This window comes from Amia ocellicauda, chromosome 5 (genome assembly GCF_036373705.1).
Source record: "Amia ocellicauda isolate fAmiCal2 chromosome 5, fAmiCal2.hap1, whole genome shotgun sequence".
NCBI lineage: Eukaryota > Metazoa > Chordata > Actinopteri > Amiiformes > Amiidae > Amia > Amia ocellicauda.
Genome location: NC_089854.1, coordinates 17,314,768 through 17,332,940, shown reverse-complemented (window position 1 = coordinate 17,332,940; position 18,173 = coordinate 17,314,768). Strand labels below are relative to the sequence as shown.

At 46.1% G+C, this 18,173-nt stretch overlaps 1 protein-coding gene across 1 annotated transcript; it reads left to right on the top strand.

The window, feature by feature from the left end:
- Window positions 1–1,573: 1,573 nt before the first annotated feature.
- Window positions 1,574–17,956, top strand: znf296 (zinc finger protein 296). Its single transcript, XM_066704046.1, has 3 exons — window positions 1,574–1,734; window positions 6,033–6,368; window positions 14,612–17,956. The coding sequence occupies exons 1-3, from the start codon at window positions 1,683–1,685 to the stop codon at window positions 16,153–16,155; spliced, it is 1,932 nt and encodes a 643-aa protein (XP_066560143.1). The 5' UTR covers window positions 1,574–1,682; the 3' UTR covers window positions 16,156–17,956.
- Window positions 17,957–18,173: the final 217 nt, after the last annotated feature.

The window sequence follows — 18,173 nt, the reverse complement described above, 5'->3', positions numbered from 1 at the left end:
TGTGTTTTAATATGATTTAAGAATTCCTGGTTAAAAAAAAAAAAAAGTTCTGCAAGTAACAGCAAAACATGCTAAATGAAGGAGTTCCCCTTTCTGTGGTAGTGCTGTACTGAAAGCTGTACTGAACTGTGCCAATATATTGAAGGTCAGTACCTCAGTGTAGAATTTTAGTACAGCTCTCTACTTGAACAACCATACCAGTGTGGTGAACTATACAGCATTTTAACATGGGCACAATCTGGTTCAAAACAATCATTTTAAAATGTGATCGAAAAGATTAAAAATAATCGTTTGTGTTGCAAATATTACCTGGGATGGAGATCCATGGCTAGGGAGCTAAGCAGCTGAAGCTTCACCTCCCAGAAACTGTTTTTGGAATAACCTGGCATGTAGGATCTGGAATATTTTTACAGCACCTGTGGCTTTCTGCTGTAGGTGAGCGAAAGCCCCCTGGCTGACCAGCTATAGCATGTGAAGGCCGGTAATCCCCAGACATTTTTAAAAGGGTCAGCAACCACAAAGTGAACTGAAAGTGCATGGTCTCTCACATGCAGAGCAAACTTTTTCTGCGTGAATTTCGTTGCTCACTTCCTGAGAAAAGTAGACATGCAAACAAAACCCTGTTGAGTAAATCTGTTTCGCATTTCTTTCTTCCTTCAGTGAACATTTTGCATTTCCAGTTTTAATCTTTTTCGCACACAAGGTCAGATTAAATTGTGTAATTTAGATATATTCAAATAATATACTACATAATCATAGTATTACTAGGAGTTACATCAAACTCATATGTACAATTGAATAGTACTGAATTGTACAAAAGTTTAGCCTAAATGTCTAGCCTGCATTGACTTCACTTTTAGTTGTCGCAAGGGGGCGCGCTAACGTAATTTAAATTGATATAAACTGGTAGGGCTGTTTTCCTTTCTAGTCGCACCTATTTAAATTATAATGAATAGATATAAGCAGTTGCAATGCTTCTCAGGCACACAGTCGCCCCCGCTCAAGTGTAACAAGGAGCAATAGTAGCTGCTGTGTTTGGTGCTTAATGAAGCCAATTAAGTGTCTGGGTTAAAACGTGTCTTTATATTGCTGCAAACGTTGTGTTATAAAGCGACTTTCGGGACGCTAAACACAAAGATGTGTAAATAAAGTGCTAGTATTATCGTATAATCTAGCACTACATTTCCGATATTCGCCCGGCAGGGTTTTGATGCAAATAATGAATGTGCGTAGAGCTCGGTCAGTCATATGTGCATAAAAACATCACTACAAAACCAAAGCCTTAGCAAAGGATGCTGCGCCGAGCGCTTGCGACGTGCCTGACCTGCATCGCGCTCCGTATTACGGAGGGAGGCGTCAATTATCTACCCTCTTAACAGCCTGTATCCACGGACGGCTGAGCGCGGCTGAAGTCTAAGCGCTCCGAATAGGCGGGGTCGCAGCGGAAACGCCGGCCCCAGCGGGCGGGTCCGAGATGACTGTTCGCCGGCCCTCCCCTGAGCCGACCGCGCTCCTGTCCCTGCGCGGCCGCTGCCTCGTTGAACTTGAGGAGACAGTCCTGCGGAGCGGCAGCAGGGCAGAGACCTACCGTGCTGCGCGGCGGGACCTGACTCACAGACTCGTCTTGGTGGCGGTGGTGTCGAGGGGGACATTTTGGTAGGCGAGCGTTGGCAGAAGGGACCATGTCCAGGCGTAAACTTGGCAGCAGACCCCAACACCTGAGCACGTTTCAAGGTAAGACGCCTCGCTGGTTCTGCGGGGAATGGATATACACGTCTACTGTTTTAATGAAGTAATTGTCTGTTCAGGCCGCGCTGTGTGTAAGCTGACCGTAGGCTCCAGCTTTTTGAGTGTACCTGCACTGTGCTATTTGTCTAAGCACTCGTGTGAAATGCGTGCAATGTCCCGCACTAGGCATACACCTCCGTCTTTCTCCACTTCCTTGTTTCTGATCAAGTCGGGCTGGATTTGTTTCTACGTGGCGGCGGCGAGTCTCTGTCCCCGACCGAGCTCGGCATGTGGCGCACACCGCGTGTCCGCTCCGCCCAGCCAGCATCGCCCGGGACGGGGGGACACGTTGTTCGTCCCCTCGCTGACGAACTGGACACCGCGGCTTGAATATACACTTTCTAACTCCAGTGTGCGTTATATGTACATCTGGGCACAGGTCGTTGTACTTCGTTTCGTGGTGGGCGGCCAGCGTTTGACCCTTTCCGCTTGTCTAACGTGCCTCCAGCCCGCAGCCTGGCAGTGGCGGAGCAGGTGTTATGTTCGCGTTCTGGTCGCGCAGATGCCCGCGTTTCTGCGCAGATCTGCGCGATTCAGCCGATGCCATTGGTTGAGCCGCGCAGAGCTGGAGAACTGCGCTACAGCTCCCCGACCCGCTGTGCTCGGCATACAGGACACGTGTGAGATGCTCTTATTGCTCTGGGGGGTCGAAACCCTTTCACATGGTCAACTGAATGTGTATTTATTGTGTATGGACCTAATACAGATTAAGACGTATACATGCATAGTTTTCTCTTACTATTTGATTGCTTTGTACGTGCCGTGAAAGAGGATGTCAAAAAGTGAAACACCTGCTTAGTTCAGAAACCCCAGAGGTGTGAATAAGGCAAACCGTCACTGTACTGTATTGACTTCCTGTATAGCTAACATGTCAAAATGCTTTCTTGCGTTTTTACAATAATTCAGATTTGCGAAAGCGATTTAATTTGCATGAGCGACAAGAGTGTATATAGTTGAATGAAATGCATGTTTAAAAGAGCTTTATTTCCAGGACGCTAGATATGAAATTGTACTTACAAAATGATACTGATTGTGTCTCGGATGATTCCTGTGATGATTTTTGAGGAGTTCACAACATCGCCCTTCCAGTCAGTCGCTTCGCACCTAGCTGCGTCCCACCAATAATATATAAATGAGTAGAGCTCTTTAAAGTTATTACACTCATTCTTAGTTGTGTCTCAGTCGGGACATCTTAGAAAATAATACCGAAAGTATTGTGGTGTAACGGCAGCTAACTTCAGCCACTTCAGTTCTCGTTGGTCTTTAAGGTACCAACTGGTCTAGCGCATGTGTCTGACTCGTACAGGCTCAATTCATCATCAGACCAAAATCAGATTTAAAAGAAACAAATGTGTATGGTCAGTCATGCAACGGGAGACCACAATAACTGATTTGGGAGATTTCCCTAGTTGGTGTTATAAGCGTGGCAATCCGATCATGTTTTCCAGAAATCTATCAAATTAAAACAGGCTTGTCCATTCTTAATCTAAGATCTAGAAAGACACCAGCCAAACTATGATTTTAAGCAATGCTATTCAGATTTCTTTTGTATACTGTAGTGTAATAACAGGCCTTTAAAATATTACTAGTATGTGAAATTTGAAGCGTGGTTTCCTGTTTATGCCACTTACAGGTGTACCGTGCAGTTAGGTGGTTTTGATAAATTTCCTTTAGTCCAATAATGGTACATCACAAAATAGAAGACCAGTTTTATTCGCATTACACTGCAGCTGGCCTTTACAGTACAAGTTCTAAGCTAAGGATAATATGCCCGGCAGTAAGATAATCATGGGGTTGGACTTTGCCAGGTAGATACTTGCACTGTGACATGCCAGTGCTGGAAATGAGATTCCCGTTGCCTACCACTTTGGTCTCTTCCTGGTCTTTGCGAGGTGTAACCTCCTGAAAGAGCACCCAGATGAAACGGGAAGGCTGATGCACATGGAGCCTACAGGCTGTAAAACCAGGATTGCGCAACCATAGGTCACCTTTAAATCTGCAGTTTATAAAGACTTGGAAACCTGTCATTCTTGAGTTAGTTATAGGAAATTAGAAATGATCGCAATCAGAGTTCTGTGAATTGAACAAATGGCTGACTTAATACACCAATAATTATCATGTTTCCCAGTCTTTAGTAATTGGTGACTGAGGGGTGACCTATAGAACAGACTGCTGTGCAATCTGGATTGACTCAAAGTGTAACGTTAACGTCAGTCATGTTTGCATCTCTCCTGCTGTATTCAATGGCTGAGTTTGCTGTTCTATATTCTGGAGTTCTTCTATCAGTTTCTGTGTCGAACTTTAGGTTTGAAGAGAGAGGAACAGTTAAGAGCAGTCATGTTTTTCCTGCTCACTTTCATGTCAGTCACTGAGTGATTTAACTTCCACAAACTGATTGACTGTGTGAACTTGAGCAACATGTCCATGCCATGCAGCAGACCAAGGGCTTAGTGCATTGGTTACAACAGAGACCTAGACGCAAAGATTGAAATGTATAAATATCAGGGACAGTTTATGCATTGATTAACTGCCCATTCGTTAATTATCAATTTAATTTTGCAGTCCATTAGGACTGAGAAACCACCAGCAGTAGGCAATGAACTCCTCTGCTCAATCTTTACAGACTCGCCTCCCGTCCCCTCCCCCCTCTGATTAATTAACACTTCTGATTAATAACAAGTGCTTGCAGCCGGCCTTGGGTTTTTAGTGTCGGGTCACTTCCTTTGGCAGTGTTTGTAAACCACACCCAAAATCTCAATCGTCATTTTCTGGAATGTAGCGTCAGTGACCACAGAATTGCCCCGCAGCAGGTACAGTGACAGAGGATTTTGCAAAACATGCAAATGAAGGGTGCAACAGGGACAGACACGAAACGACATGAAAAATATAAGCCCAGCAGTTGTGTGAGCTTTCACTTTGGGCTAAGGGAATGTAGTGTGAACAGCCAGCAGTGTTTTTTTGGGCCAGGCTGCCCGGAGATCCACTGACAATGCAAAGAAGCCAAACCTGTTTTGGAAGTGAGAGGCTCAGACCTGCATTTACTGACAATAAAGCAGGCTCTAGCCACAAGCTTAGTCTCGGAGGCCTGGCGAAAGGAGGTTTGCTAAAGGGAGGTTAGTCAGCAAGGCGTTACTTGGATCACAGTTAACACATTTGCTCCCTCCAGTCTTAAAACTACACAGTAAAACCAGATACTGCTGGGTTCAGTCCAGAATGTGGGATTTGCCTTGTGTTGCTGGGAGACTCTTAATTGCCCCCAGCCCCACTGGACATAGTTTGGATAGAGTTAAGTGAGAAGGGGATCTATAGGGATTTCAGTGTATTTTACTAATTTCTGCCAGATTTTACTCTACCATTTAAGATTTGGGTTCTGGCTAAAGAAAACAAACGCATAGCATTCAGCTTCTTCATTGCTGCAAGTCTCTTAATAATAAAGCCAGTGATTTTCCTTCCCATCCTTGAAAGGTTTTTTAAAGCACAAGGCTGACATCTGTCTCACTCTCTTCCCACAGTTGAAGAAGGCAGTACAGTATTTTAAATCGGAACTGGCTGTTGTACTTCAGGGTTTATGATGAGTGGAGGGTTGAGCTCGGGGGATGATGAGTTGGCAAGAACAGCAACAGTAAGGGATGGGTGTTCATGGAGAGAGCTGTAGCTTTTTTAACACTAGGTAGATGGCTCACTTTGATAATTAGTGTTTAAAGCAGTGCACACACCCACGCATTAAGCCGGGGGGTCTCCATTCCATACCACAGGTGCTTCTTCTCATTCCCACTCTCTGTTTGTGTAACTCCACCTCACATGGTTAATAATTTGGGAAAAGTGAATGGTGACAATTGCAGGTCAAAGGTGAGGATGGTCTTTGACCCTGACAGTACTGAAATGAGTGATCGCAAAGAGGAACTGTCTCAGTCTAGTGGCCAGCAGTAGAGAAGACGTTTTGAGAGGGAGGCTGTCGGAATCGGGGAGAGATTGAGGCTCCGGGGCTTTTTGTGTTTTAAGTGTCTTTTTTTTTTTTTTTTTTAAGAATGTAAAAATGCAGTCATTGAGAGAGAGTGCCATGGTGGTGTGTATTTGGTAGGATGTCCTGGATATAAATTTGAAAACTGCAAATCTTCTCTTCTGAAATTGTAACCCCTTAGAATTTATTTTCTCTAACAGTCTTACTCCTCCCCCTCCATGCCTTCCCATTCCGAGAAATTAGTTTACCATTTTGTAACGTTTTGCTATTGTCCCATCCTCAGATGACTCGGAGCTAGGGGATGTGCTGGAAAAGGTGTGGCTACAGGATCCCAGTGGCCGTGACCTCCTCACCTGTGGGCAGTGCCGCCACACCTTCCCCCTGGCCCACATCACCGTCTTCATCCAGCACAAGAAGGGGCCATGTGGAGGTGGGGCGTGCCCTGGGGAAGCGGGGCTCCTGGGACACAGCCCACCTTCCCCCCCAAATAGAACTCTGAGGCACACCCTGTCTCCGTCCAAAGGCGCTCTGGCAGCGGGGCCCTGGGATCTGCCAACTGGGGTGATTAACGGGCACAAGGGGAGCAGAGCAGTGCTAAAACAGGAGACTCTTGGGGCAGGTGAGTGAGAGAGAGGGCTTTTTTTAAATGTATAAATTACATCCTTGTGACTCTTATTATACAGTGATAAAATTGGATTAAAAGGTCAGACAGTTCCTGTTGTGATTACACAGTGATTGAAATAACTAAGGTGTTCCTGCTCCCCACAGGCTGAAATGATCGCATCGCAGAGGTCTTTTGTGCCTTTAAACATCCTCCATAATTATCCCCTGTCTTGTGGAAATGTGGAAGGTTACTACATGATCCCAGCACACACCCTTATGGGGACACTGCTGTTCTGTCGGGGCTTTCCCCTTAGCCGACTCTGCTCGTTCTCACGTATCTGCCTCTTTCAGCGTATGCTTCGAACGTATAATTAGTCATTTAGCAGATGCTTTTATGCAAAGCGTCCTTTGTCCACCCTAACTGACATTACCATAACCCATTCACACACACAGACATCAGGGGATTTTACTTGAGTAGGGGGACCCGCGATTGACTCAGCTGTGTTGAAGCCCCAACCCCTTCCTTGGGGACCCCTCCACCACTTTCCTTTGCCCTTCCTGATCTAGTGTCAGCGTGGGTATTCACTTCTACACAATTGTCCTGTTCACTTGTCTTTTCAATGTAGGTGATTGGGGCTGGGACACATAATAGACTGTGGTTGACCCTAACCTGTTCCTCTTCTACTCACTTCCGGGTGCATGGCGAAAAACGGGTCCTGCAACGGACAACTGTAGCAGCATGGCTTCCTTCATGTTCTGTTTTCAAAATATGAAGCATCAATGCATCCTTAACAGGCATGTTGTGGTAGCAGTCAGCTCATCAGTAGGTTTATGCAATATGCTTATCTCTCTCCTTTTATTTAATCGGATATAGCTGGCTGTCACAGAAACCGGGTGCCTTTCTCACATTCTGTCCCCTTCCCCACACACCACAACTGCAAATAACCCTTTACATTTCAAACGCAATAATAACTAAACGGCTCCCCCCCCCCACATACACACACACACACACACACTTCCTCCATTTCCCCACTTCCCCATGTTGCTGACCAGAGTGATATTTTGATGTTTTATAACCCTCAGAAGAGGAACTTGGACCGTCTTCCTCTAGCCTGAGTGGCATAATCTTAACACACGGGGGGCTCCTTTCAGAGGAAGCCAGACCACCTCAATCACAAGACGCTGGGCATTGGAGCCACAGAGCCAAGCTGCAGGCGAGACACTTCACTGGGCTTCCTTCCTCCTTCAAATACTTGGGGCCTGTTGGCTGTTACGGAGGCGGACTCTCTCTCTTCTCTCTCTTTCTTGCTCTCCCTTCCCCTCTCTCTCTCACCAGCTGCATGTCTCAGACCAGAGGCCGCCCCTCGGGTCTCACAGTGCCAGGTCGAGCCCTGAAGTTCTGGTCTAGAACCACTCCTGTACATATCCCCCCGCCCGTCCCAGCTACGTTCACCCCACTTTGTTGTAACCCTAGCTTTGCTTCTCATTCACTCCACTGCTACCTTCAATGGTCCCTTCAAAGTTCCTTTAAATCACATATGAAGTGCCTTTGCTCATAGCTGGTAACAAACAAGAATGAAAATAAAGAAGAAGAAAAAAATAATAATGATCTGGTTTGCTTACTTCTGGGAAAGGAGAAAATCGTTCAACCGTTCTAAAATGAACCATGATGTGTACATAGAACTGAGTGGGCACCAATGTGATTTCAACCTGTGACTTCAAAGCCTTCTCAGCTAGCCAGTTTTAACTCCCTCCAGTCATTGTCTGTTGCAAATGACACCAAAGCTGAACCAGGTGTAGAAACCCCCCATTGCAGATGTCAGCCAGAGAGAGACGCACGAGATGGGTGGTGTCAGGCAGATCCCTGAATCTGTAAGAGGGAGTGGAACATTTTGCCACAGCAGTAGGGATCCCCAGCCTGCGTTGGGGCCGAGCGTGGAGGGGCAGCAGCACCTGTGCCGGGCTGGGATTGCAGTAACCCGATCTGCCCTCTTGGGAATCTGGCGAGCGAGCAGGTACCTGTCCCTAATTAAATACATCAGCTGTCCCCCGGCCTGCAGCAGCCAACCAGCCCGAGCCACAGTTACCATGAGGACAGCAGCTCACCTTCTTTAGGGAGGGCTTGATGTCATCCACTCCTTTTACATTTCCCCCCCCACTTCTGCTTTTCCTTTTCTCTTTCTCCCCCCAAATTATTCAACCCTGATTGCTGTTGAAACGGAAGATACTCTTTTTTTTTTTGTCACTAAGAGGACACCTAAAAAGGAACTTGGTGTTGTGGGTTTTGTTTTATTTTGTCATTTGGTATACGCAAGTGTTTGTTATTGTGTTTGGTGGTTGTTCTTATCCCTCTGAAGTGTCAGAGACTTGCATGTTTATCCGAAATGGACACCATCCTTTGTATCCTGCCTCCTCCCCTTAATTGGCAGCTACCACCCTCCACCCACCCGCCCTTACGAAAGGGGTGTCAATCCGAGATTTACAGCAGCTGCTGAAAAATCCTCTCCCTAGCCACAGGTGGTGCTGTTACATGTATCCCAGCATCCTCCAGTTATCTAATTGATGTTATTATTGATGTATAATCGACCATGATGTGCATGTGGTAAAGTGTAAGGTACCCCAGTGTACATTTTAAAATTACTTTGCCGGCTGAATGAGATGTGTGTCAGTGGAACCCCCATGAGATAGACCCGTTCTACCTGCCCAGCCCATCCTTTCCTCCCAGACACACTATAAAGGGTCCTGACCTATCCGCTCAGCAGCAATATCACACACTAACAAACACGCAAGGCCACCATAGGAGTCTTCTTGTATTTGTCCCCCTGTCTGCATTACACACACACACACACACACAAGGACACAAGGCCAGTATAGGAGTCTTCTTATATCTGTCACCCTCGCTCACCCGCCCGCACTCCCTCCGGACCACAATGAAACGCTGACAGCTTCTTCCTCCCTCCCTTTCTCTGTCTCTCCCTGGGGGGGGGGGGGGGTTGGGGTGAAACCTGCCAGTGTAATTATAGCGCCAGGGGGAAGTCCGCAAGCCTCCATCCACACACACTGAACACCTGCCACCCTGGCCCCACTGAGCCGATATTAATAACAATGTGCTCACTTGGCTGCACAGGCCAGCCCACCCCCATGACCCCCTGCACCTTCCCACAGCACCTGGAATACCTTCAGTGAGCAGTATGGAGGTGGGCTACAGCAGACTAGTCTTAAAGTGGTTTAAATACTAACACCAAATGAGAAGACGACTAACCTTACTTGCAGTACTTTCTTTCTCGGACTCAACTAAGATTTTGAATTTATTTTTATTTGCCATTCGCCATGGGTGGCACAGGCATGGTCCTCAGTGTCACTGTCTTCAGGTTTTCATCGTACCAGATATCCCTGTCACCTGATTGGGCTAAAGTGGCTTATTTGGACCAATTTAAAAAGATTTCTCAAGTTTTCAAAGTGTTTGTGAACAAAGGAGACCTTGGAACACTGTTGGGCTGACATATGCAAGTTTACCCTGATAAATTCACCATATCATATTTGCACTTTTATGCTGGTATTAATGCAGTTTTACAGTGGTTTTCTACAGGTTCAACGTGCCTTTAATGTGCTTTACTATACTGGGCCGTGGTGATACAATTATATACCATGGTCAATATTTCTGAGGCTTATTTACTGTGATTTATTCATGGTGCTAAAACCAAAGGAGGACACTATGGTAAGGCTATGTTACATCCTCATTATAACCATGTTTAAAGTGCAACAATCCCAATGTGAATGTACACAAAACAGCCCTTAATTTGACATCTCTCTGATTTCACCATCTTGGTTAATTTGCTGTAATGTATACTTTCAACGGTGGTAGGATTACTCTTCTCAGGTTATAATTTTTTTTGTTTGTTTGTTTTACTTCACTTACTTTACTTCCGTTTTGTCATCCTTGCCGTTTAGAATTGATTTAATTGAATCTGCCTGCTTCCCCCTCAGCTGACTTCATTGTGGCTGCTGCTTGTGTTATGCTTCTTTCCTTTTGCTTAGATTTGTTGGCAATTAGATTCTTTTTTTCAGTTGTTTTTTCTCCTGCTGGTGCATGCTGGGAATGCTCCTGGGGCATTTGTTGTTGAGAGGCTTCTCTGGTTTGGGGATTGTACAGGCTTTGGTTCTGTGCCAGGAGTCTGCCCAAGGGAGAGGTAGGACAGTCAGAGCTCCTCTCATGAAACAGTTCCAATATTCCTGCAGCGGGTATAAGAGTGGACAGAGGCCAGGTTATCCAGGATTCCTGAGCGGTCCAGTAATATACACCTGTCCAATCACAGAGCTGCTGCTGCAACGGCCAGTGTAGTCCACTTTGTTACACGTCAGATTTTCAAACGCAAGCCATTACTAATAGTGGTGTACAAATAATCCGCAAAAGCAAACAATAAATAGACAATCCAGAATTGCAGTAATATACAGTAATATAATATTGATAATTATTTTGTTGTTGTACGTGAATATGACATAAGTCCTAATTTAAACTAAAGTCAAGTGCAATAGTTGCATCAGTGTTGTGCAGTGTGGTCAGAGCTGGCCTAATTGGCACTAATACAGAAGCAGTGACGTTAGGGCAATCACAATGTTGAAGAAGTGAAACAATTAATTGGGCTCAGTTCTGGAAGTGTGCTGTGTGTTGTGAACCTCACTACCTGTGTACCGCATGTTACTGGGGCAACAGACAAGGCCTGGGGCACCTGACACTGTAGGAGAAGTGGGTCTAGTTTAGTGTCTATTAGGCGGCTCGTTCACATTTTGATTATGAACATTGTGCCCTGGGTCTGGGAGTGTTAACAGAGCTTTTAAAAAAGAAAAAAACACAAAAAAACAGAAGGACTAGATTGTTGCGAGGTCTTGTCAGCTCATTAATATGCATCTCCCGGTAATTATCGCACTCTCGCAGGAGAGCCCAGCGCTTGTCCCTCGTTAGCACTGACTGCATTTCCATATCTAATTAGCTTTTAATATCCCATATTCCCCACGTCTGCCCTCTCCCTCTCCCTCTCTCTCTCTCTCTCTCTCAACTATCTTTCGGCTTCCTCCCCCCCACACTTCTTCTTTCCCTCTTTCAGTTTCTCCCTCTCTCTCTGGTATCTTTACTCTGAGCAAGCAGGACTGTTGTGCTGGTCTGTTTTCAGTACAGTAGACAAGTGTCATTGTCTGTACTGTGCTGTATTGCATATGCAGACAGCTGTTGAGTCCTTTGATGGATGTGCACAGATATCAAGCGTCTATTGCCTGTGGTATAATAATAATAACAATTACTAGTAGCACAATGTGATTCACGAGAGACTAAGGGACTCGGTGAACGAAACGTCAACAACTGTGCTCCTGCCACAGAGTCACTTGGGATGTGCCCTCAGTTTCAGAGCACAAGGTGTCTAGCTCAGGTTTACATACTCTCTCCATTTCAGTCTTTGTGTGTTCCAGCAGTATACGCAGCAGTAGTCTAGTGTATTATTTATCTTTTGCATTTTTTCCTCTTGCTATCACGGTTTCCATCTCTCTCACTCTCTGACATTACTTTAGACTCTATTTCACACTCCCACTCCCAATCACTTTCTTTTTCTCACTCCACTTTCTTTCACTCTCTCCTTTTTCTGCCTGCCTTTCATTTTTGACTCTCTTCCTTTTATCCTCCTTTCGCTTTCCCTCTCTTTCTCTCTTCCCTCTCACTCCACGCAGTGGGTGGGGGCCCATTCCCCGGGGTGATCACATTCAGCCTCCGCTCGTTAACACCGAGCCAATCTGCATTTTTAATTAGCGGTTATTGCCTCTGTTTAATATTCAAATGCTACTCCAGGCGAAACGGGAATCCTATCAAACCCGCCTCACTACTCTGCGCCAGGCCCCCAGCTCCCCAGGGAGAGGAGCAGGGCAGTGGGGGGGATCGTGTGTGTGTACGGAGGGGGGGGGGGGTCGACAAAGCCTGAAACACAGACCCTACTGTGAGACGCACTGAGCATTTTTGCTGTGTTTTGAGTTTCTGCTGAAATTCCTGTTTTATAACCTTCAGTTTCATGCATATTATTGTACAGTGGAGTACCGGTTCATTGCAGTGCCTGTTTATAAATCTGTGTCAATTGTCGAAAAATAAACGGGTAAATAAATACATTAAAAATAAAATGGGTTTCTGCAGTTCTTCTATTGAAGGATGATTTTGAATTATGTAAAGTTTCTCTCCTGCACACCTGTTAGAAGCATGGACAGGTGGACAGATGCTTGAACTTGTATTGACTATTTTAGTTCTTAAAATGTGAACGTACAACAGGATCAGTTCACATCAATGGCTAGTTTTTGTCCTGGGGATGTAAAGTGTCTGTCTGTTTTCTGTCAAATTTCTGAAATGTAATGTAGGAGATAATAGCATTTCAGCACAAGCAAAGCTGGTTGAGAATGAGATGGCACCTGCTGAAGATCTTTTAATAGATCAAAACATGAATTAGTCTCTAGTCTAATAAATCTTATTTACATTTTTGTGGCATATATCTAAGTGTAGGGCTACTATTCTCTTATGACTTGTTTTACTTGGCACCTTATCAGATTGTAGGAGGAGACCGAGACAGAGTTCAGGAACAATAGAAATGTATTTTATTGCAGAAGCTTCTCTAATTAACCAAGATCAAGGCGGGATTGATGCAGGACATACAGGCCTATGATGAGAAGGTTTAAAAATGTAAGCCAGATGAGTCATCCGCCTGTATGTGGATGAAGACGTATGATCCCATGTTTGTGTTGATGGTACAGATGCCCAGAAGGTACACGAACGCCACAGAGCAGAATCATAGGGTGGAGTCCAAGCAGGCGAACCATGCTTTGATTCCCGTGCTAGCATTGTGTCCCAGGGTTCCCTGACTGAAGATCAAGCTGACCACACCAGTGATAATACAACAACCTCAGATTAGTAAAAGGTTTAACATTCTATTTACACAGGGGGTTTTGTTCCATGTCAGGACCAGTTTTAAAATTCTGCTGTGTTCTCTGAGTGGCCTAATGTTGACTGGGCCTGTTTGAAACCTTATGTGCAACCCTAAGGGCAAACTCTATAATGCAAATTTATAGAGCTTGTTTACACTTCCTAGAATAGAACCTGCATATTATTTAATACTTGAAGCTTGCATGGGATTCTCCCTTCATCTTTGTTCATCAGTCTGTCCCCCAGACATTTAATATTTGAATTATTATTTTGGTCATAAGCCTTTGAAACCACTGCTTTGTGAGAGCGATTATTTGTTTATTTAGGTCCGAAAGATTGTGTTAATCCACTTTTGCTGAAGAAAATCAAGATCCTTGACAGTTTAGTCAAACCATAAAAATAAATAAAAAGATGTAGATGTGTATATTATCCTTTTCTTTCTTTGGTTCTATTTTGGATGTATTTATTTTTTTTCCCATTTTTCTTTTTTTAATATATGCAGGAACAGCTCGTTCGTCAAGGGAGCTGACTAAGAGCCCATTTGCATAAGGCCTTCATTTTCCCCGTTCCGCTAATTAACAATTTGCAGCTTTAATTGGTGTGTGGCTTTCAGGAAACAGAGGAAACGGGCGACATTTAAAAATATCTCTCCATATATCACTTGCCACAGGCTGTCAGATGGCTTCTGCTCACCTGGCCAATTTAACTAGTTTAAGACTAAGGCTAGTTCCTTTGCAAAGCTGTTGTGGTAACCCCAGAAGTAATTGCACAAGCCTACTTCTGCCATTAATGCATTGAACTGAATTGGTCATGTGCTCTGGTCTAGGTCTTTGTTTTGTGAAGAGCACCCCATCACCGGCATGTATTCTGGGCAAACCGTGATTCCAAATTCCAAGGCAGGCAATGATGGAATTTGATGGCGGTCTCCTGTACATCAATGAACACAATACCACACACGATACCAATAAAGATACCAGTTAAGATCAAATTGGTCCATAGGCCAGTTCTAGCAGATTGTGTCTGAGACAGTAGGTGGAGGCCCTGCTGTTCTTGCACAGCTTCAGTGCACAGGGCTTTAAACAATGGGCTCCTATGCACTGTGCTTTGCAAATTTTCTTCCTCCTTTAGTGAGTGTCTGTAGTCATGTTTTCACTGTGGCAGTTCTATCTATCATGCTCAGGTGTTAACTTAATGCGTGAAGTGCCTTGAGATGGTGCTCCAATTTTAAAATCAAGACAAGTTGTTCTTTATTGCTGTTGGTCTGTCTGCCAGTGGTTGCCCTAGTAACCCATGTTTGCTCTGTGTTGCAGACCTGGTGGAGCCATCATGCTACACCTGCCACTCGTGCCAGCAGCAGTTCCCCGGAGCCTGGCCCCTCTTGCAGCATGCGCAGAACATGCACGGCTTGAACATCTACCTGGATTCCCCCCACGAGCCGCCGGGGCCCAGGGGAGTGGCTACCTCCATCCCCCTGGCAGAGCACCCCCCCCAGCCATCCAGCCTACCGGAGTCTCACAGGTTGCGGCCCTCCCTGCTTGGCGGCTTCCCCCTGGCTCTCCTGCGGCTCCCCCAGCTCAAGTCCCCCTTCACCGAGGTCATGGATACCACACCTGGCTCCCCTAGCCAGGATCAGGCACTTAACTTCTCCACCCGTCTCAGGGAGCTGGCAGGCAGTGTTGTCTCCCCCTCCCCCCCATCCCCGTCTGCCTCTCCTGGCCTCCCCATCGGCTCACCCTTCCCCCCGGCCCCGCCTCCAGTCGGCTCCAAGGCCTGCGAGTTCTGCGGCAAGTCTTTTAAGTCCCTGAGCAACCTGGTGGTGCACCGGCGCTGCCATACAGGTGAGAAGCCCTACCGCTGCCCGCTGTGCGACCACGCCTGCACCCAGTCCAGCAAGCTCAAGCGCCACATGAAGACGCACCGGCTGCCAGGAGCCGAGTGCTGGGGGGGCAGCCGGCCGGACAGCAGGGCCACCCTGCTGTCCACCTGGGAGGGCCGTGATGAGGAGCTGGAGCAGGAGTTTGTACTAAAGGCTGAGGTGTCTGAGGAGCTGCCCGGCAGTGAGGGTCAGCAGCTGGAGGCCGCCGTGCCAGGGAGTCCGGAGGAGTCACCGGAGGAAGCTGCAGGTAACAAAAGTGGAGGGGCACTCCCGATCATGGGCGAAGGGAGCCTGTTGTCCTCACTGGGCTTAGTCCCCAGTTCCTCGCCTGGAAAGCAGGGCCTACTTAGTTTCTTCCAGAGGCGGGCAGAGCAGCAACAGCAGCAGCAGCAGCAGGAGGAGGAGGAAGAGGAGCAGGAGGAGGGCCACGTCGTCCCAGGGGTCCACTCTGGTGCAGAGGAATCTGGGAAGGAGTCGGAGGCAAGTCCCTCGGGAGAGCTGCGGCGCTCTCCATTCGGGAACACCTCGGAGGCGTCTTTGGAGAATGGCGAGGGCGGGGCACCCCAGAGCTCGGAGGAGAGCGGCATCGCCAGCGGCAACTGCACCCCCAAACGTGCTGGGGGGACACGGGGTGAGAGGGAGCGCAGGGGGGGGCGGCGGGAGGACACCTGTGAATTCTGCGGGAAGTGCTTTAAGAACAGCAGCAACCTGACAGTGCACCGACGGAGCCACACCGGCGAGCGGCCGTACCGCTGCCCTCTCTGTGGCTATGCCTGCGCCCAGAGCAGCAAGCTCACACGCCACATGAAGACCCACGGCCAGCAGGGCACCAGGGCTCCCTTCCTGTGCCAGCTATGCCATGTGCCCTTCACAGTCTATGCCACCCTGGAGAAGCACCTGAAGAAGTGCCACAGCGCCGAACAGGCCAGCCCCAGCCCCACCACGCCAGCCCCCGAGCTCAGCCTAGAAACCATGTGAGGACCTTCCCACTGCCCCCTCCTCCTCCCTCCATGTTCAGTAAAGCACAACATGACTAAAACAATACAATATTGTACAAATAATAAAGCACACCACTTCTGAAAGTATGCTTTTGCTGCCGATGCCACACCGAGAACCACTTGGCCCTCAGTGGAGATCTAGGTAGCTAGATTCAGGGACAGGACAAAAGCAGGTGTGCTGCATGTGTTTGCAGAATGAATGGAAAAACAAAATTGACAGCCTGTCTGAAGGTGGAACGCACGCCTTTCACGATGGGAAGCGGACAATCAAATTTTTCCACTACCACCCAAAACTAAAAATACGTTTGCTTCCTCTATAGCTCTGATCTGGGCGGTCATTTTGTTTTATGTTTATGGGGACTTTGTATTGTAAATGGATCAACCTTTTTATTTTATTTTTTTCCTAAGAAAGAAAGTGGTCTTAAGCAACTATTAATCGTTGATTCTTCAGGGACTGTTCATGTGCACTAAACAGAGACTTGTAGTGTTTTGTGGCATTTATTTCTTTGGGTTGTCAAAGTCTGATGTGTCATGCATGGATGGGAGCTGTTGGTTGATAGTCATTCAGATGTCCTCAGGAATCATAGGACCTATGTCATGAAGACTGATCCCCTACACCAGGACTGTCCGACCTTGAGAGTCCCTATCCAACAGGTTTTAGAAGTCACCCTTGTATTACCCTTCACCATTTTTTTGTATTTGTTCATTTGTTTGTCTCAGCATTGTAGTTTGTGTTCACAATTTGCTTTTGAAAAGTGCTTGGTTTCATTCTCCTTTCTGAAAAAAATAAGGGGTACACTTTGGTGGGGGTGAAGCTTCCGTATACAACCCTCACTGAGGTCTTCAGGGTTGGGGGATAGGGGGGCGAGTTTGACACACAATCGAAGGTACAACCACTATACTCATTCCTTGAAATAATTTGGCACTTCCACTTGGTTGCCATGCCGGTAACGCACACATTTTACTCGATATGGAGAGACAGACTGAGCTTGCATAATATAACTGGAATCTTTACTAGATCTTGCTAGGATATGAAAAGATGAGGGGAAAAGATAGGACTGATATCAAAACAAAGTAACGCATTCAAAACTCAAATCAAGGCCTACCAGCAAAAAACAGCCTTTGCCCTAACACATTTATTTAAAACTAGTAGAAAGTGACTTCTGATAAACCGCGATAGGGTACAGGTTTTATAATTTGCCATTTGTGGTCCAGGGTTCAGTCGATTAGCCAATTGCATTGTTTTCAAATTACGAGTCAATGCCTGCAGCTGTACTGTACATCGCTGTTCCCTTTTACGCTTAATGTATTGCTGATTCCGTTCTGAACTGTAAGCTTTTTTCTTGTGCAGCTGGCTAGTCTTGGCCCCTCTGTCTTTGCGGATGTTGTATTTGATTTACTGTTGTACGCAGTCTGCTGGAAGAAGAAGCAGCCGCAGCCTTGCAGTCCAATGCAGGCCAGGCTAGACGATACTCTAGTGTTGTTTTCAGAGAATAAGCAGAGCCAAATTCTTAACAGTTGTCCTGTTTAATTAAGAGAGTACAAGCCAAAAGGAAGGAAGGATTGTATTTAAAAAATATATATACACACACACACACACACACGCGGACATATACATGTATATGTATATATGTATGTATATATGTATATGTATGTATATATACACATATTATTTATAAATATATATATATATATATATATATGTGTGTGTGTGTGTGTATATATATATATATATATATGTGTGTGTGTGTGTGTGTGTGTGTGTGTGTATGTATATATATATATATATATATATATATATATATATATATATATATGTATACACTCACACATAGACACAGGAACCCAAAAGAGCCTCAGACACCCTCCCCACCTCCACTTTCACCCAGCCACACAGCTACAGAAACGATTTAGATAGGGAGAGCAAATAAAAATAAAAAAAACTGAGTAGGGTGCTGCGAGGCTTGATTGCAGACTGACGGAGAGAGAGAGAGAGAG